Source organism: Chroicocephalus ridibundus, chromosome 2 (assembly GCF_963924245.1).
Source record: "Chroicocephalus ridibundus chromosome 2, bChrRid1.1, whole genome shotgun sequence".
Lineage (NCBI taxonomy): Eukaryota > Metazoa > Chordata > Aves > Charadriiformes > Laridae > Chroicocephalus > Chroicocephalus ridibundus.
In genome coordinates, this window is record NC_086285.1 from 76,144,954 (window position 1) to 76,165,627 (window position 20,674).

Consider the following 20,674-nt stretch of genomic DNA (forward strand, 5'->3'; position numbering starts at 1 on the left):
ATCCCCACTTGCTGAGGAACTACCATTCTTGCTTCCCAACATCTCCAGCAACACAATATACGCTTATATGCTGTGTATAAGAGTGCTGCCAATTCCCATATGGATACAGACAAAGGGAGGACAGAGAGTGAGATCTGGAAGCACTGCCCAGTTCCTCTTACCAGATTCTAGCCAAAGGCACGAAAAAGGTTGTGAAGGCCAGACTGGGGAGTGCAACCAGACCACATTTCCTTGAGGAATACACTCCTGAGTGGAGCAACCACGTGTGCAGTTGGCCAACATCATCTCAGTCTTTGCCAGGGTGGCTCCCTATGACCAGCCCACAATCTCTTTTGGGTGTGGGAGGTGAAGAGCAGAGAGAAGGAAGCTTCACCCTGCCCCTGGCCAACCCATCATTGTTGGGTACCCACTGATGGGTAAAAGCTGTCCCTCTGTCATCAGAGGGTGTATGTCCTGTAAGCATAAATCCCAAGGGCATCAACTCCACCCCTAATGCGGGAGAACATATCAAGACATTTACTGGAATCAGAACCTTTCTGTGTGCTGGTACAGGGAGTTCTGAAACTGCAGGCAGTGGGAAAAGACAGCTGATGTGCTACAGCACGAGGAGGACACCTCCCCCAAGACTTGTCAGCCTCAGCCGTCAAAGCAGCTGCCAAGAGAGGTTTTCTCTCTTCAGTACGGTGCCTTTGCCTCAGCCCAACTGGGTGACTCATGAGCAGAGCTCTGCCAGCGTCTCCTTAATGTAGAGCTGGGGCACCTGAGCGCAACATGGTCTGGTAATGCCGAGCCACTCCACAGAGCTCCTGCCACAAGCCTTTACACAGCCTTGAATTTTGAACATGATTAATCTTGACAGCTTACACTCATTTGACCAGCTTACAAAAAAAGCTGGTTCATAACACTCCTAAGAGCAACTACGCTGGGATCCAAACAACAACAACAAAAAATTAAAAAAAAAAAAAAAAAAATCAGGCTTTGGTCTGTTTGGGTAGGCCTGTCTGATTGCTTCAGAAGGGCACTGAGGACAGCTGCCTCCCAAATCACAAAACTCAACTTTCAGCAAGAAAATATCAAAGGTGATGCAAGCACAGGGAGACAGCAAAGGCACAATGCCTGCAGGGTTATCCATGGGTGACCGTACAGCCTGCAGAGGACAGCTAGCTCACTTTGCTTCCATACTGTGAAGAAAGCATGGGCCTTTGCAGCAAAAGTGTTTCCTAATCTTTGCCATTCCCCCTCCAAGAATCTGTTAAATCTGGAGCAAACCACACTAGCTTATGGAGTGTAAGACAGGGGAGTAAGACCCCAGGAACAAATCAATGCAAGTTTAACAATGGGTTAAACCTGCACAGGTACAAGACTTTATCATTCACAAGTGTGCTAAACTCATTCTTTCCTACTGAGAAACCCACGGCATACACTGTGTTCAAACAATTTCACCACGTTATTAAAAAAAAAATAAATCACCTTCCAAGTTAATATTGTATGCATATAAATAAAGGATTTTTAATTAAAAAAAAAAAGAAAAAAGATAGTGACTAAATAACCCACAACAAACCATCCCTTTCCCCAAGCCAAAGCTGATTTTATTTGCCTTTCTTCATTTTTGCAGTCTTTTCTTTCCGCTTCTTCACATGCTTTGGGATTTTGGTTTTTCTCTTCTCTCTTTGGGCTTCTTTAACCATCTTTTTCCTTTCCTATAAAGAACCAAATACCATTCATTTAAATCCATAAGGAATGACAGATTTTGAGCAGGTCAATCAATAGTTACATTAACAAGTTAATTAACACACTACATAAAGATGATGTTATCAAGAGCAAGAAATAAAAAAGAAAAAAAAATCAATAGGAATGGGGAGGGGAAAGAAAAAAGGAAGTCTAGGTTGGGGGTGGAGCTAAGAGCTGCAAACTGGTAATGACAAGGCAAAATTCAAACTAGTTAAAACCAGAGCTTCATGCAACCTTTGAAGAAAGGGAACAACAGGCACTCTTAACTCATGCTATTTACAGCTAAGATTAAAACAGGGCACCTGATCTAGGTTTTCTGCTACCTATAGGGCTACTGGAGTAGATGTTTTTATGTCATGCAAAATACTGATCCAGTAACTACTGGTAATTCAGAGTAAGCTGATCATCATCAGGATTGGCAAGAAAGAGTGCTATGCTACAGCAATACACTACAATTTGTGCCAGACAGTGAAGACACTATGCTCAACTGGAAAACACAAAGTCAGCATAACTGGGGGGGGAGCTGGAAGTAGTTGCTGCTACTCAGTTGTTCAACCTACAGCTGAACACATAGGTTACTAAAAATCTCATCTTTCTTACACAAAAAGTTGTCCAAATGAGAACCCTATCCATAAGGATGAGAAGTGATCAAGACTCCCCTGCTCCATATCTAAAATGCTCTAGATTAGTAGAAAGTGTTGAGTACTGCATTTTTATTTGACAGACAGGAAAGGTATTATCTCACCTTTTCTAGGAGGAAACACCTAAAAAGCAAACTCCCAAATCTTGAACCCCTTAAACCCAGCAAGTTTCATCTGCCTTTTGTGCAGCGCCTAGAAAGCTGCCAAAAAATTCTCACCCACGGATGATACTCTGCAGAAGAGTCTCATTGAAACAGCATAGTTGTTCCGTGATTTGGAAAATGAAACTTAAAAAAAACAAAACAACAAACCAAACCATAATCCCTTTACACGACTGCGTTACATCTCTTGCTCACAGCAAAGCTAGCCAGTCTGTACTAATGGTACTGCAAAAGCCACTGTGGTACAAATATGGTCACCAAGTTTCAAGTGGTCTCAGTTCCCTGGGCAAAAGGAGGTTAATCAGGGACCACAAACACAAACCTGTACACCAAAGCCTGGAAAAGTAGCCAGAGGCACTGAAGAGTTGCCCAGTCTTCACTAAATTCTGCTTTCCACAGCCTTAGAATTGCCTGCAGAGATCTCTTTTCTAGCTTGGTCTAGGCTACAGAGAGCTATGTTACATGTTCCTCTACATAAAAACACCATTAATAAAGCATCCATAATGAAATTCACTTTCTCTGCCCTCATTCTCCACAACAGAAATAGTCCACAGCTTGTTTCAGACAAAAAGTAGCAAAAACCACTCAGAACTAAGTTTGGATTTTTTTTCCTGTCATATAGGTAGAGGTTGGAAAAACAAACAATTTCTGGCCAGCTGACCTTTTTGTCCATGCTGACTTCAGCGGGTTTATCTTTGGGATGTACAGATTCTTTACAGACTGAATCAGAGTCCTCTGAGCTGCCACCATCCTCATCAGAGTCTGTTTCTGACTCATCTGCCTTCTTTTCAAGAAGTGCAGGAATCTGCAAGATATATCAAGACAGAATTATACCAGAGCAAAACAAAGAAGCCTAATGACAACATATACACACACACATACATAGATACATAAAAACCAAAGCAGAATCTGCTGCAAAGAACCCCTTAAGTGAGCTTGGGCCATGTCCTTTACTACAGCCATCACTGAGTCTCAAGAAAAAGAACGAGAAGTAGGTTAACCCAAACTAAGAACAAGGAATCTAGAACATGCAACACAGAATCTCTTAGGTCAGGGCTCACATCACAGCTGTATTGGCATTCCCAAACTACTTTCCATAAGTTAAACAGTGATTTGCTAACATATGTGGAAGCCAATTTTTAATTATACTTGGATCATACCCAAATCTACCTTGGGGGCACTGTATGTAGGCTTTATTGCAAACACAAATATCTACACTGGAAAACTCACTTATTATTAAATAAGCCTGGAGAATTTGCCACAGCCTGATCCCATCCATATTAACATTTCCATTTTAAAACAGAGTCTACACCACTGCTAGATAACATTTACAAAGAAAGGAGGAGGAATCCACGTAGGGCTTCTGCCTTGAATTATATTGCTACAAACTGTTCCGTACCCAACTGCTTATCCAATGTACTCTACAAAGTGTCACTGTCAAGTACTTCAAATATAGTAAGACATAATATCTTTATGCTTCATACTGCAGGACTGTTCTTTACACAATAATTAGAGCAAAGCTACCCAGAACATATCAAAACCTGTAGTCATGCTACAGTTTAAATCAATTACATTTTACATAATTGGAAAGCGTCTTCTCTCCTCTCCACCTTAATTTAGGGATCATGGCCATAGCAAGGATTATCATTTCTTTCTCATGCAACCCAGCATCAGCCACAGTGCAGCAAAGTAATTGATGCGGTGTGCAGACACACTGTCATGCCAGACCCACCCCAGACATAAATGGTCACTCAGAAGACAGGAGGCTTCTTTCATGGTGTCAGACACAAGACAAAGCATTCTCCATAGTTCTTATATGCACTTTTCTGAAAATGGCTAAAACGAAGAATTTCAAAAAGACCCTCTCACCTTCTGAACACCAGACAAATCCTTCTTCAGTCCTGTCACAGTCTGGTAGAGAATCTACACCCAGCGAAAGAGAAAGAAAACTACATTATCAAAACATGAGTCTTAAATCTTCATGCCCAGAGGAAATGAGTATCTCAAAACCAGGAAAAACCCCACAATGTTAGCATTAGTACTAACCAGACAATTTTAAAGTACGACACTAGATTCAGTACTCCACGCCTTGGTAACAAGGCTTTTGGTTTTGTTTGTTGCTGTCAGCTTCTAGTAAGAATTATTCATTTTCCCTCCCTCTTTTTTGCAGTGCCTCAGCATGTCTACTTACATTATCCTGCTGAACATTCAATGCCATATCCTCTTCTTTCAATTTCATCATTATATCCACATCTCTTTCATAGTTTTTAACTTCAGTCAAAGTTCGAGGTATGTAAGCTTTCTTAAACACCTAGCAGAGTGTGGAAAGGAAACACAGACTTATTAATTTACATATAGTTTCATTATGTTCTTCCTTCCTAATTATGCATCCTTAAGAGAACAACCATGAAGGATTTTGTGGCTCAGAGAAAACTAAAAATGAACATGGCAGTCACTCACTACCATTTGAACTGCAGAGTATCTTTTTTTTTTTGCAGGAGCAGACTTAACATGCTCATCACTAATAAGGCTCCTTCCTCAGCATGACTACCACCACTTACAAACTTCTCTAACCCTTCTAACTTCCTCTTAACTGATTTGAGTCCTAAGGTTTTGTATTCTAACTATTTTCTCTAATGGTTTTGTTGTGATGTTTACAATGCCTGCAGGAAGCAACGCCATTAAAATGCACCATTACCATTAGAAGTTAATCTCTGTGTATAATAATACCTTCTTCAACCTACAGTCCAACTCAGAAAAGGTTCTTGCAGCAGCATAGTACAGTAAAACCTAACCGCAGCATCAACAACATACTTAACATTAGTCATGCAGTCTTTTTGAAACGGTCCTCCAGCAAACTTAAGTCGCTAAGACCAGAAAGAAGTATTTTGCTTCTCTTTTCCATGGTATCAGTTCAATCCCAGTACAAATTCAGTACACTTTATGATCGTAACTGCTAGACTAAGTGTTGTGCAAAGAGCAGATGCCCCCACCTCCGCAGAGCCAGCTCTACTCCCTTGTGAGGGAAGTGACACAGACTAGCCATGGTCACATGAGAAGTCAAAGAGAAATAAACTGAACATAAGATGCTACTAAACCACCTCTCTTATATAAAGCAAAGAAATAATTGGTTTGCAAAAAATGGGCTTGCAACAGAACACTAGCATCTGACCCTATAGTTCAGAACTTGTATGCTGACACTATCTTAGGAAACCAAGAAAAAAAAATTTTCCTTGGCCAAGCTTGAGCCAGAAGCAGTTAGTAAAACCTGCAGAGGTCCGAAAGAAAGTGTTTGATAAATCAAGTAGTATTGACTCCAGAAATAAACACCACATGAACCAGTACAAATAGGCTTTCACTGATACAAATTCTGCTCAGAGTTGGTTTTTGGTTTAACTCTTCTGAAACAGAGAGATAAGACTAAGATAGAAATTGTTCTACCTTACATCAAGCCTTTCCAGAACGTTAGCAGTTTTCTGTAATGCACTAGAAATGGTTTCGCTTAATGTAAAAGCAAAGGAGAGAAACAGTACACGGAAGAACTGAATTATACTGGGACTGGAGCTAGATAGGCAATTTGGTCAATGTATATTGATCCAGATATCCTGCTTTTGTATTGCTGGTCCAAAAACACTGTCATAACCAGATCTCTCCACTGAGTTTTGGGATGCTTTGTGTTAAGTGAACCTGAACTGGAAAATACATCACAGGACCTATCTACAGGCAAACATTAGTTTAGGAAATGGAGTATCTGCCTTTTGACATCTTATCACTGTCAGTTTTTACACATGCCATCCCTTAATACTTCACATCTCAACTCATTCAAGACATCTCAGTATCACAAACAATGTTTTCCTTATCGACTGTGCATTTTTCCAAATAAAATGTTGCCAATAAAATGTTTTTCATTGTTTAGAAGAGGCAAGGTTAATATTAATTTCACAGCAGGAACAAAAATCCTCACTTACTTCCTCATCCACTTTATCTTGACTGGATCTTTCCTCCTCTGTTCTTTTTGATGCTATTTCCATTGCCTAAAGAAATATAAAACAATACAAAGTTATCACTCTTTAGAATCGCATCACTTAATCCAACTAACCATTCCCATCTATGTTTCTCCCTGTACTCCACACTGTCACTCACAAAATACTCCAGCTTTCCCTATGGCAATGCCTTGAGTGACACCTAATGGTAACCAATATTTCTGCGAAGCACACTCGGAACTGCAGATCTGCTTTATTAATAGGGGGAAAACATGCTTGCTGCTCCTTCCAGATCAAATTATGGCAGGCCCAGCACGACTACAGGACATAACAGTGCAAGGAGAACAGAGTGAGCAGTGCTCAGACCTGTAACTTGGCTCTTCTCATGCACGTTGAGCAAGCCAGAGGAGTACACGGGGAACCACGCAGCACAGCTCTGTCTCATTCAACCTCCAATATGACAGAAAGTATACCACATCTGGAAATCCCCATGCTGTACTGGTATGCGGACCACAGTCAGTCTCTGCCTCATGGTCTTGACCATAAATGACACATCAGATCTCCACTCTAAGCATGGCATATGTGGCCCCCATTTCTCTTGCATTAACTTAAAAAGCTTCCTCCTCCCCCTTCCCTTTTTGAAGAAACATCTAACTGGGAGCAGAGGACTGGCAGCTAGAGATGAAATCCATGGGTGCTGCTAGCAGCGCTGAGTAATTTTACCTCCTCCTAGAATCAACATGTTCTGCCAGCTGCTATATTTGGCTAGCAAGACCATGTGCCTTGGAGTAACACTGTCCTGAGTCTTATCCTTCCTCCCTCATCCCACTCTGTTCAAATCTGCATTCCTAACCCCAATCTCTATATAAGCATGATTATATTTCTGCAGAGCTTCTCCTTGCCAAAAAGACCGTACTAATTTAAAGCATCCTGCTTTTAGTAGCACCTGAAACAGACATTTGAGTTTTCATGATTAGGCTTTTTGAGAAAACATAGAATGAAAAGTGCTGTCATCCTATAATGGTATAAATGGAAGAGACCTGTATGTATTTTTGACGCACAAGCATAACAATGTCATGTACCAGCTTCCTTCAATAGAAGGATACAGAGTAAATGAGATGAAGGAGACTGAACTAGATCTGATTTTACTGTTCCAAGTCATCCTACATTAATAATAAGACCATGAGGTCTTACCTCGGACAGATAGTCATCAATGTTCTCGCTTGTGATAGAAGGATCAGTAATAAACTCAAACAGCTCCCTCACAGTCATCACTGCAACATTGCGCTTCTGAAAAAAGTCTACCAGGAAACAAGGGCAGAGACAAAAACCGTAAGTAATTATGTGTAACACATGCAGCTGTGATGTTCAAGTGACAGTTAGAGCAAGCTAATGGCCCTGATGACTTGAGAAAGTCTCAGCAGCATGTACCGCACCATACTGGGTTCAGTTATCAGATAACTCTTAGCCATCCGAAATAAAACTGTTCATCTTCCAGATGCAACCAATACTGAATGGAGAATGACTGGATAAATATAAAAGCCAAATCAATTTCATCGCATTCACGGAGTAGGGGCTAAGTAGTAAACAATTTAAGACAGGTGTAGTATTTGCAATGACTAGGATGAAAAACGTGTTTCAAAGAATAAGGACTGTAAACCTCAAACTTTTGCCAAAGAGAAACAGAAGTATTTATTCTGAAATACAGTACAGCCTAATTATGATCCACCTAAAAGGGAAGACAGATTAACATATTAGAATTTTCCTCAGTACTACACTCAGAATTGGTTTCCTCCGTCAAATATAACCAATTTCAGAGACTGCACTTCTGTACTGAAAAACAGCAGTGAAAGACACTGAGGACTGCTTAGTGTTTCCTATTAAAATTTTCAGAAGATCTCTCACCATGAGAAATTAATTATAAAAAGAACAAAAAAAGTTAGTTTAGAAACAGCTCTCTGTGCCCATGGAACCACAAATCTTCGCAATGCTCACAGTTAGGGCAGAGCATAAACCAAGGTGTTTCTCAGAGTCTCTGTTGGAGGACTACACAGAGAAAGCTACAGTGACAGAAAACAAACAAACAAAACACAACAAAAGCACTGCAACCCACTGATGTACTTCAGTATCTAGGGAGAGCAATCCAAAAGACATGAAAATAAAAGGAAGGGTGCAAGTATCTGAGGTGGAAGAGAATTATTAGAAATCCACGAACAGAAAAGGAATACGGAAAAACTAGCACACTGGGTATGAACAAACACATAGCATCAAAATGCACACGGTTCTTTTTCCACAGACTTTCAAGAGTCTCTGTAAAATTAGAAAAAAAGTCAATCTGAAAAAGAAAGGGGCGAGAAAAACAGCCTGCAGTGACATATCTCTTGTCCTCAGAGAGGAACGCAGCCTACCAGGAGGCGTCTGTTCCATAACATGCATGCTCACACATGAAGACCAAATTTTCAAGAGAAAAATACCATAAAGGTACCTTGTTTATCAAAATACTATGGCAAGTGATAACATCTCTAATAAATTACTCTATGCCTTGATCCTCTCAGCTGATCTGGACAAGTAAGTGCAGGGAGCTTCATAAGACACAGTAACTTCTTGCCAGCTGAGGCATTCCAGATGTGGATTCCACTCACAGGAAGCACATCAGTATGCCTGCGCAGTCCTTTAGGTAAGGGAAGTTAAGACTGGGGTGGGTGCTGCTGCAGACTGGGACTGATCTCAGATCTGTCATAAATCTGAGATTCAGCCAGGTGACTCATTTTGGCCGGATGATTTCTAGCAAAATCAGCTACGGTCTTCTAAGCTCAGCACAGTGACTCCCTGAAGAAGCCAGGAGAACCTAGAAGAGGGAGCATTTTAACAGAAGTTTGACAGCTTCTACAGTCACTTACACCTGAAAGAACATAGGTGAACACAGTTCACCTTCCTAAATAAACCAGCTATCAGAACAAGTGTTGAAGTGCAGCCCGCTCACCGTTAACGTTGGCACAATCCTTTCGCAGGAACTCCAGCGCATGTGGGTGGTCATGCTCCACGGCCTGAGACACATCAATGATGTACACGTCCCCGCTGTGGTACCTGCAAACAAACGCAGAGAGCTGCGCTAACGTCACTGACGTTATACGAGAGATTACTGAGGGGCACGGAAGAAAGTGTGCTTCAAACTTAAGAACTAGCAAACAATCTTAACATATTTCTCTAGCATACACCTTGCATACTAGGGCCAGAACAACTTTTTTGGGTCAGTCCTTTCCCTCATTTACACAAGCTCTATTATTAAACTTTAAAGTCTGCTTCTGAACACAAAAAGCAGTGTTAGGGATGGGGGGAGGAAAAAAAAAAAAAAAAGATACCTCACTAATTTTCTTCTCTTGTTGAATAGGTTTTTTGTTTGTTTGTAAGGGTGTTTCTTCTGGGATATTTTTTTCTTTGTTTGGTTTTGGTTTTTTGTTTGGTTTTTTTTTTGTTTTTTTGGTTTTTTTTAAATAGAGAAAGCCCAGATCTGGGTTAAAACCTACATAATTAATTAGATAAGTTACAAAACCAAGTCACAGAAAGGACCCCACCCTCCCTTAAAGGTAGATTCGTACTCTCACATAGAGGTTGCCAATGCATACATTCTAGGTGTCACAATTCAGAGCAAAGTTTAAAAACGTACAACATATTAAATTCACTGAGATCTGCGTGAACAAGTCTGGCATCTTGGTACATTCTTCTCATGTACTGGATGATTTGCAGGTACAGCTCCCGGACTTTGGAGTCAGATAACTGAGCATTCTTCAGCAGAGGAGCAGGCCTTGAAATTACAACACAAATAACAGGAAGTGAATACTTCTTTCTTCTTCTTACCAGCTGCAAATGCTTTAACTGCTGTACCTGATCCTTCCACTCACTGTGTCAAGCAAGTTGGCATGAGCAGCTAAGTGCACAGAGCCAGCACGAAGGGCAGCAAAGCTTGGAATATACTTGCCAAAGATGCTGGAGCTCCATTTCCAACATCAGCTAATTTGGACCATGCTACATTAATGTTTGTACCACAAAATGATGAGCTATCTTCATGTATGATTAGCAAGCCTTTCCAGCCTTAATCTCTAGTTAAGCCACTTTATGAATTTATTTTGCACACAATTTCATGCTTTGGAATCATGCAGACTGTCTGCAATAGTAGCTGGCAAACGTCTGAGTATTCTACAGGTCACACGCACATACAAGAGTAACATGTTTACAGGCTTAAAGTAATAGCGGGTAAACTCAGAGGGTTGGTTTGTTTGTTTTTAATAAAAAGTTGTGTAAAGCTACTAATTAAAAAAAAAAATATTTTCTAAGGATACTTACCTATCACCTTTACCAATAAAGCCCATGACAAGCACGTGACTTCTTAGCATAATCGGCTCTGGACAAGGTATCCGGGCTGTATTCAACCTGTAACACAGGAACAAAGCCCCAGAAAATAAACCCAGACTCTACTATTTGCCTTGCACTAGTGCCTGAAGGAGCTCTATCGCTTTAAACATAATACACAACAAGAGCTCCTCTACTGAGGAAACTCACTTGTAAGGAGCAACTAGGAAATGAATATAAAAAGCCACAACCATTCTGGCTCTGACCCCTCTCTAAGCATTCCTGTGTCAGACAGACTTTTTACACAGTTCAGGTTAATCCAAGATTAACCTATATCACAGTGTGTTGTTACTCAGCAGCAGCAGCTATTTCTAGCTTTTCCTCACTTTTCAGTCATGTCAGACAGAGCATTCAGACACTGAAGAGCTTAGAGCATGAGCAGCAAAATGAAAGAATATCTTTATTCCTCCTTCCCCTTTCTTTTCTCTCCCACAGGGAAGCTTAAGACACTTTCCTGAATACTCCAGAGGCCCTAAAAGGTAGTGATAGCCACAGTGTAGCAAAAGGAGAGTACCTCAGGTTTCAGTTACCTTTGCATGCTGAAATAAAAACTGCAAGAATCACCTTATTAAATTCCTCATTTCTTTTTCAGCCCACGTCTTAACCATTTTTCTTGGGTTGCCTTTGCAATATCCATGACGAAATCTTTAAATGAAGAAATAAAAGACAACAGGGACTCTTAGCCAATCAATGCAGTATTAGCATCGGTGATTTTACCACCTTCATCACTTCCCCAATAAAACCAGGCAGAAGTCAAACTCACCTGAATTCACCACTCACATATTTATCCCGATCTTTAAACATCAGAATAGAGGTTTTGTAAATCTTTATTGCTCTGTTCTCTCCGTCCAAAGTACCGGCATGATATACATTAGCCTATTGGATTATGAAGGGAAGAAATAATATTAAAGAAACAGTCTTTAAACCAACCTAACCTTCTCTCTTTTTCTCTTTCTGGCATCCTGTAAAAACCCAGATAAGCTTTCTCACCCCAGGCCCTACATGGCACCCAGCTGAGTAAGACTGCACACAAGGGCAATCTCTTTTTCTATCCGAGGCAGCTTACAGGAAGGACCTAAGACTGGGTAGGGGTGTGACAACGCATATAGGACAAAACACCAAACAGGAAAAACTCTGCCTCATCCACATTTTGGAGACTAAAACAAGCCCTTGTGCGAAGGGTTAATTTGAGTCTGTGCGCTATTTCGCCCCTAAAGCACAGCCCAAATATCTCACATTGACACCGCTACGCAGGGTGGATATATGCCTTTAATCAGCATCCAAGGACTTGGAAGAAAACCAGATCACCCTAGGGACCAGGCATTCTAAGACTGATTTATTAATTTACCTGGAAATTTGTGGTCTAGTTTTATTCATCTGCAATATTACTTGATAACAACAGCACACAAATGTGCTAGTTTTGTAAAAGAAATGAAGGTTTATAGTATTTTAAACAGAATTTTTTTACACCATTTAGATAACTCCCATTGTCTGCTGACAGGTGGAGCTGGCCCGATCTGCACAGAAGAGGGTTTCGGACGAAGAAAGAATTACCTAGGTTTGTATGTTTTTTCAGGCATTGTTTAATATTGTGTGTACACATACCCTTTACAAAAATTGCAGTTGTAACATACAATTAACAAGATCCACAAATTTAAGATAACAAATTTAAGTATTCTGAGAAATCTTTCATATTTGGGGAAACTTGTTTCCTTTAACATAAATTGCATTTTATCTTAAGAAAGCTCCCTACCAATCAAGCAACACCAAAAATAAAAAAAAGTACTACTAAATCCAAGTATTTCAATACATCTTCTGAGCACCACAAGCTTCCACTTAGCTTGCTGAGAAAGAGACTACCATGTCATTTATAATAAAACTTACTTCTTTCCCTGTGCTGATGCAGCCATTGATTTCTGAAATGACACCTCTACTTAGCATCTTGAACAGAATCATTCGAGTCCGTGGATCCAACACCTCAAATTTAACACAGAAAAGTCAGCACATTTGCTGTCTTTGAAGAGGACAAAACCTACTAATACAGGCCGGTTTTAGTACTATACTAAAGGACCCGTGGCATCAGACTATTCTTAAAGATCAAACAATAATCCAAAGAGCAGCCACTCAGAATGTCTTTGAGCTAGCTCCAGAAGAGACATAAGAGAATGATTTCTCACCCACAGTCGCATTAAGCGTGTTAAAATAAGGTTTCTCTTAAGATAAAGCTATCATAACTGAAATACAGGAGCTATATGACCTTGGGCCAGCAATAGTTCAGTCTTGTTAAAGAAAAAAATGAAAAAAGCAAATCCCACACTTTTTTAATTGTTCTTTGGAATTTAATAAAAGCTTAAGATGGAATTCTGCATTGCATATATGAACAAATCACAACACTATGCACAAAAATGAGCTCCAAAATGTTTATGGAAGCAAGTACAACTTTCACACAAAAACCAAAGGAACAACAGGTCTCTTCAGGATAACAAGGGAAACAGAATTCCAAGGTGAAACTCTGTTCTTACAGCATGCATTTGATCAATGATTCCTAAATTCCACATTATTTGTTCCGGTCAAAAGAGAAGTTTGATGCATTAGGGACTTACCTGTTCTACTGTTGCTCTGTCTGACTTATCTTTTACTCGGTACCTAATAGAAGTGAAAATAAAACGATACAATCCCACACAAGGACTCAGTACTTTGACAGAGTAAAACATAATAATCTGTATCAAAGAGAAGACGACAGTCTCAAGTAGTAAGGCTCTCAGTTCATACAAAAGCAAAGACTTCTCCTGCACACTGGGGTGGGTGGGGGTGGTGTGGGCAGAATAAAAATTAAAAAATCCATAAACATCAGTGCCCTTCACTTCCACAGATTTCTTGCCTCCACTGAATTACGCTCACTCAGGAGAAAAAAATATCTGTCTTAACAACTTAGAGTTATAAGCTGCAGGCTTTAGAACAAAAAAAAAAGTTTAAAAAAGGTACCTCTCCTGACCAAATCATCAGGTGGAACCTTCAAAAGGCTTCCAGTATTTTTTTCTAGGCCAAGTGCTTAAGGATCTCTGTTTAGAAAAAGAGTAACAGAGATAAAATAATCTTTTGCTAGCGGAATGACACCCGCCGCTTCTGTCCTACTACACCAATACAATCAGATGTGCTACCAGCAGCAGTGACAGAAGCATCAAAACTCTGGAACTATTTAAGGAACTGATCTGGAAACCAAATAGTTTAAGATCAGGAAGCAAACTGCATGCAGACTATTTACAAATTTTCGTTTTCTTAATAAATTTATTCAAAACTCAGGATCACATTAGGAAATAAAGAACTACTCTTCTGGGTTCAAATTATTTAAATGAAAATAGAACCAGAAGTAATACTCACATGTCTGCTTCCTTCTGTCTAGACTTTTCTGTGACTCGGTTTATAACAGAGTCATCAAAATTCAGCTTATCTGAAAAACACGTAAGACGAAATGGAAAAAAAAAAAACAAAAACAAAACAAAAACCAAAAAAACCAACCCCCAAATCAAAGAAGTTTCATACATTCAGAATTGCCCCTGCAACTCTGCTGCCAGCCAATATGCCACAACACAATGTTCAAACACAGGTGGAGCTCTTTATAACAAGCACAGAAGCTTAGCTACATACCAGAGATAACCTAGCTCTCCGCTCTGTCTGCATTTCAAGGACTGTAAGGTAACAAAGCAGGTGAGTGAGGCAGTCCCACACACGTGGAGATGTAATGCCATCCACAAGTAATGCCTTTTGGATAACATCTCACTATTACATTTGTCCACCACAACTGAATGCCGTTTTTCTGAACAGAATAAGCAACAGACTCCAAGATTCTTTCCTCATGATGTATTTAAAATGGTGTTTGTTAAATTGCTAAGTGTATAAAAGCTGCTGTATTTGGCTGTATGCACACCAGCATTGCTCTTTTGAACCTTCATTTTAGAACCACGTCATTATGAAGGAAAACGCAACGTCTGTTTACTACCCTATCAAAAGGCCCCAGTCACAGCTACATCTAGCCCCAACAGGCTGAGATGCACAACCATTTCCATCACATGGTAAACATCAAACTACGCTGGCTAGGATAGTGGCCTCTGCACTGATCACAGAAACTCTGCACCTGTGAGATAACTGTTGCATAATGTACCACCCTAACACTAGAGGGGACTGCAATCATCCAGGAAATTTAGCTGTGGTAGCAGCTTTGAGAATGACCCACAGCATCACAACAGGGAGTTGATAACCCCCCTCCAGGCAAACAGCTTGGTGTGACAGAGAAGCTAGGGAAGAAATACTTTATGTGGTCTAGAGAAGTCAAGGGGAAGAAGAAAGAAAACAAAAAACAAAAAAACAACACACCAAAACAGCCCTGTGGCTCTGAAAGGGGAGAAAAATGGGTATGGCAGCTGCTTAATGGAGACTAAAGGCAACTTGCAAGTACGCAAAAGCCATTTTTTATTCTGTCTTGCAATGGTTAACTGCCATTCCAGTGAGCTCTGGCTTTAAGTAAGCAGAATTAGTCTGACAACATCACGGAGCAGTATCTGTTTTCATAAAACATGACAATGCAATTATACTCACCTAAATTAATTTTATTTTCAAATTTCCTTAAAGCCTTGTCTGTAGGGGTAGACATTTTTGCTGAACAGCAACTAGGGGTCTGTCTATTTGCCTGAAACAAAGGATTTGTTAATATAAGTTGCCTTCTCTAAATAGCCCTTCGAAATACAAACAATATCATTGGAAAAGTCAGTTCAAATGTCTATGTCTAGAGCTATAAATAGAAAACCAGAAAGGGATATGGATTAACATCAGATTTTATTTAATTCAAGAAAAGAAAATACAGGTGACATCGGTTAAAATTCCAAAAACTGCGCCAATTCACATTTATTTTCAGTCTGGGAACTGAGCTGCAAGTCTCTCATGTTAACGCTTTTTCCATCTGTAAAAAGAAGGGAAACGGCAGACAGAAATGAAGAGAAAAATGAGGGGAAAAATGAGAAGAAAAAATGAACAGATAAAACTTTCCAAGATGGTATCTTTTTCCTACAGGTAGTCTTCTCCAAACACAATTAGTATCTGTACATGACTTCACCAGCACTGGAGAGCACAAACCACTAACTGAAGGCAAGAATAAGTCACCCAGGACAAGTCTCTAGAGGGAAGGGGGGCCCAGGACAGCTGGTCAGTATTCAAGGATCACCTTGTCTGTGTCCAGGAGCAAACTATACCGACAAAGAGGAAGGCAGGAAAGAATGCTAGGAGACCTGCCTGGATGAACAGGGAGCTCCTGGACGCACTGTCACACAAAAAGAAACTTTATAAGGAGTGGAAGAAAAGACAGCTAGAATGGGAGGCATAAAAGGAAGCTGTCCGAACAGCAAGAGACCTGGTGAGAAAAGCTAAAGGCCAGTTAGAATTAAATCTAGCCAAGGAGATCAAGGGAAACAGCAAAAATGTCTATAGGTACATTAATGGTGGGAAGGAGACTAGAGAGGGTGTGGGCCCCCTCAGAAAGGAAACAGGGGAGCTGGTGGCAAGTGATATGGAGAAGGCCAAGGTTCTCAACGACTTCTTTTCCTCAGTCTTCACTGGCAAGGGCTCCAGCCACACTCCCGGAGTCATAGAAGACAATGGCAGGGGTTGGACAGAACCGCCCATCGTAAGTGAAGATCAGGTTCGTGACCATCTGATGAACCTGAAAGTGAACAAGTCCATGGGACCCGATGGGATACACCCAGGGGTACTGAAGGAACTGGCAGATGAGGCTGCTAAACCGCTCTCTATTATATTCCAAAAATCATGGCAGTCTGGTGAAGTCCCCACTGACTGGAAAAGAGGAAACATAATCCCCATTTTCAAAAAGGAAAAGAAGGAGGAACCAGGGAACTATAGGCCAGTCAGTCTCACCTCCATGCCTGGTAAGATTATGGAGCAGATCCTCCTGGAGGCACTGCTGAGGCAGAAGAATAACAAAGAGCTGACTGGGTACAATCAACACAGCTTCACCAAGGGCAAATCGTGCCTGACAAAGCTGGTGGCCTTCTATGAGAAGGTCACGACATCAACAGACAAGGGGAGAGCAACTGGCGTCATTTACCTGGACCTGAGCAAAGCCTTTGACACTGTCTCGCATGACATCCTGGTCTCCAAGCTGATAAAATATGGCCTTGATGGACTGACAATTCAGTGGATAAAGAACTGGCTTGACAGCTGCCCCCAAAGAGTGGCTGTCAATGGGTCCATGTCCAAGCGGAGGCCACTGACAAGGGGAGTCCCTCAAGGATCAGTACTGGGACTGGTCTTGTTTAACATCTTTGTCAGCAACATGGACAGTGGCATAGAGTGCACCCTCAGCAAGTGTGTGGGGCGGCTGACACGCTGGAGGGAAGGGATGCCATCCAGAGGGACCTTGACAGGCTGGAGAGGTGGGCCCACGCCAACCTCATGAAGTTCAACAAGACCAAGTGCAAGGTCCTCCATCTGGGTCGGGGCAATCCCAAGCACCGATATAGGCTGGGCAGTCACTGGCCTGAGAGCAGCCCTGGAGAAAAGGACTTGGGGGTGCTGGTAGACGAGAGGCTCAACATGAGCCATCAGTGTGCACTAGTGGCCCAGAAAGCCAATTGTATCCTGGGCTGCATCAGGAAAAGCGTGGCCAGCAGGTCGAGGGAGGTGATTCTCCCCCTCTACTCCACTCTCGTGAGACCCCACCTGGAGTACTGCATCCAATCCTGGAGCCCCTACTACAAGAGAGATATGGACGTGCTGGAACGTGTCCAGAGAAGGGCCACGAGGATGATCAGAGGGCTGGAGCACCTCTCCTATGAGGACAGACTGAGAGAGTTGGGGTTGTTCACTCTGGACAAAAGAAGGCTCTGAGGAGACCTTATAGTGGCCTACCAGTATCTTAAGGGGGCCTACAAGAAAGCTGGTGAGGGACTTTTTAGGATGTCGGGTAATGGCAGGACTAGAGGGAATGGATTAAAACCAGAGATGGGACGATTCAGATTGGACGTTAGGAAGAAGTTCTTCACCATGAGGGTGGTGAGACACTGGAACAGGTTGCCCAGAGAGGTGGTGGAACCCCCATCCCTGGAGGTGTTCAAGGCCAGGCTGGACAGGGCTCTGAGCAACCTGATCTAGTGGGAGATGTCCCTGCCCATGGCAGGGGGGTTGGAAGTAGATGATCTTTAAGGTCCCTTCCAACCCTAACAATTCTATGATTCTAAGTGTGGTGAGTCAGACACGATATGCCATGATCAACATCACAAATTTATCTCAATTCTTCTGTTATGTTGGTATCAATAATAAAAAGAGGTTTTGAACTTCCAGTGTCCAAGCTGAGGGGAAGAAGGATGATAGTTCTAATGCCACAAGTGCTTTTCATTGCGCAAAATGCCAGAGTTTCTACATCAACAGCATGCACTTTAAATTAATCCACTTCTGGCACCCCTCCCTCCATCTCCTATGCATTCTTTTGCCTCCTTCACTATTAATCCAAAACATAACCTGTTCACCCTGGGTGTGACAAGGAGGTATGGTCTCAAAACTGAATAGAAAGGAGGGGGAAGATGCTCAAAAACACAGAGGACAAATACCAAAACATAAGCAACATCAGCAGAGATCAGAGTGGGCAAAGAAAGGTTGAGAAAGCTAAGAAACAGAAGAAAAACTGCAGTGACAAAGAGAATCCAGCAACAGAGATGAGGAAATCGAGGAGCTCTGGCTACAATGTACATACACACATGGCACAGTAGAGGAACAGACTCAAAGAAAGGGGATTCTCTTGAGGAAAATGTTCCATTTGTATTTATGCTCAACATAATACTAACAAAGAACAAAGCCTCTACGTTAGCCCCGTTTGCTCTTGGGTACCCTTGATGCTCACAAAATAGCCTTCCAACATACCTGTGGATTGCATCCACCAGCAGCATTGTGGCGCTTCATGAGTCTTCCCACCTCATCATCCCAGTCCCAGTCTTCGTCTTCCTCTTCATCATCATTGTAATCATCACCATCTCCTTCCTCAGTGTTAACTTCTTTGCACATGCGTGATTGGCAGTTCTCAGTGACCTCACCTTCTTTAACTGTTTCTGTGTCTTGCGTAGATTCACTTCAAACAAATACAGATGTTCATATAACTACAAATGACTGTTATAGGCATCAAACATTCAATACATTTATCCCAACAAATTATTTCACTAGTTTAGCTCTCCATGAGATGTTTCTCACTTCACCTGTCTTTAAGCAAGCGTATATGAGGATGTCACTGTCCTTAAAGGATGGACTACGTTTAAGTTATGTTCTTCACCACATCAGTGCTGCGTTTTAACTTTTCTGCAGTTATAAATAGTTGGATTCCTCTAACTCTAATCAGATGAACACACCAGATGAGGTCAGCTGGCTCCTTCACCAGAGATGAACCGCTCTACTTGGTGCCACGACAGATTTCCACCTGACAAGGTATCACACGAAATCTCACTTGAGAAAGACAGCCAACCTGCTGGTAACTCAGGGCATCACCACAACCTACATCAAAAAAGTTAGGCCTACAAAAAAATTTGTGGGATAAACGAACCCTTTTGACTCACTCATGTCTTGATGTCCGTAGCTTGGCATGTTTTTCTGCCTGAACAAGTATGTCCCAAAGCAGATTCTCTGCAGACAGTTGACATTTAATTAAATGAATAGTAAACCGGGACGAAAAAAGGCTTGAATGCATAACACAAGACCACTCCTTATTCACTCACCACTAAATATAAAAAGCTTTAGACTTTCAGCGCAACAGAAAGCGTGCTTTGATTCCACAAAACGAATCAAAGTTATTTGCTAAGTCCTAAGCAACTCACTGTTCTCTCACATGGTTTCAGGTGTTCAGTTATACTCAAGTAACACCAAGGCGAAGTTGCCCCCGCCACCCCGCGCCTGCAGGTGGGTCTGCCCATTTTAGCGGTGAGGCAGAAATAACCGAAATAACCGAAGAGGAGGGACGAGGGGCCGCACGCAGCCTTTCCTCGTGCGGCCCGTCCCAACCCGGGCAGCACACCCGCTCTCCCCGCCGCTACTCAGCGGCCGTCGCCCCGCTGCCGGGCGCCGTGCAGGATCGCTCTCCTCCCCGCTCGTTTTTTTGGGGACAGACGCCCCCGAACCGCCGCCTTCACCGGCAGCTCCGACGGGGCCTGCGGGAAGCGCTCGGGACCCGCGGCCGGCTTCCCCCCGCTCGGCCTCGCCTCACACCGGCGCGGGGCCTCACAAGAGGTCCACACCCAGCCCCCCCGCCGCCGCCGCCTCCTACCCATCGGAGCACTCCGCATCGTCAAACTGGCCGGGAACGGCCTGGCTCATCGCGATCGCCCGGTAATCCATTGCGGCGGTAGCGGCCATGGTGGTAGCGGCGGATAGCACACGGGGCTGCAGGCGCCGGGCTGCCCCCTACGGCGCCGGCAGAGGGACAAAAAGCATCGAGTGCGAGCGAGGCCGTACAGCTAAGGTGGGTGGGATCCGCCTACCTCTCAGGTTCCGGCGCGGGGATTGGCTGCAGGCGCCTGACGTCAGTCTAGCCGTCGGGGCTGGCCCAGCCGCCAGCGTGAGGGGGTAGGAATGGCGGAGAGACGGGGCATAAACCCGGCGGCCGCGGCCTTCCCCGGGGCGGGCTCACAGCCACCGCCCATACGTAAATAAGTCACTGAGGGACTAATGAGGAGCGTTCGTGCGCTCTTGGACATGATGA

General features: G+C 42.5%; 1 protein-coding gene across 1 annotated transcript; it reads right to left on the reverse strand.

Moving 5' to 3' along the window:
• Window positions 1-1,484: 1,484 nt before the first annotated feature.
• RIOK1 (RIO kinase 1) lies at window positions 1,485-20,635 on the reverse strand. The gene is made up of 17 exons (XM_063325945.1): window positions 20,240-20,635; window positions 18,853-19,057; window positions 15,523-15,613; window positions 14,308-14,377; window positions 13,530-13,572; window positions 12,811-12,903; window positions 11,690-11,802; window positions 11,491-11,571; window positions 10,861-10,947; window positions 10,184-10,321; window positions 9,500-9,603; window positions 7,711-7,817; window positions 6,502-6,567; window positions 4,725-4,844; window positions 4,403-4,456; window positions 3,195-3,338; window positions 1,485-1,700 (listed from the first exon to the last, which is right to left on the reverse strand). Exons 1-17 carry the CDS (start codon window positions 20,326-20,328, stop codon window positions 1,590-1,592), a joined length of 1,716 nt encoding a protein of 571 aa, XP_063182015.1. The 5' UTR covers window positions 20,329-20,635; the 3' UTR covers window positions 1,485-1,589.
• Between the last annotated feature and the right edge of the window lie 39 nt (window positions 20,636-20,674).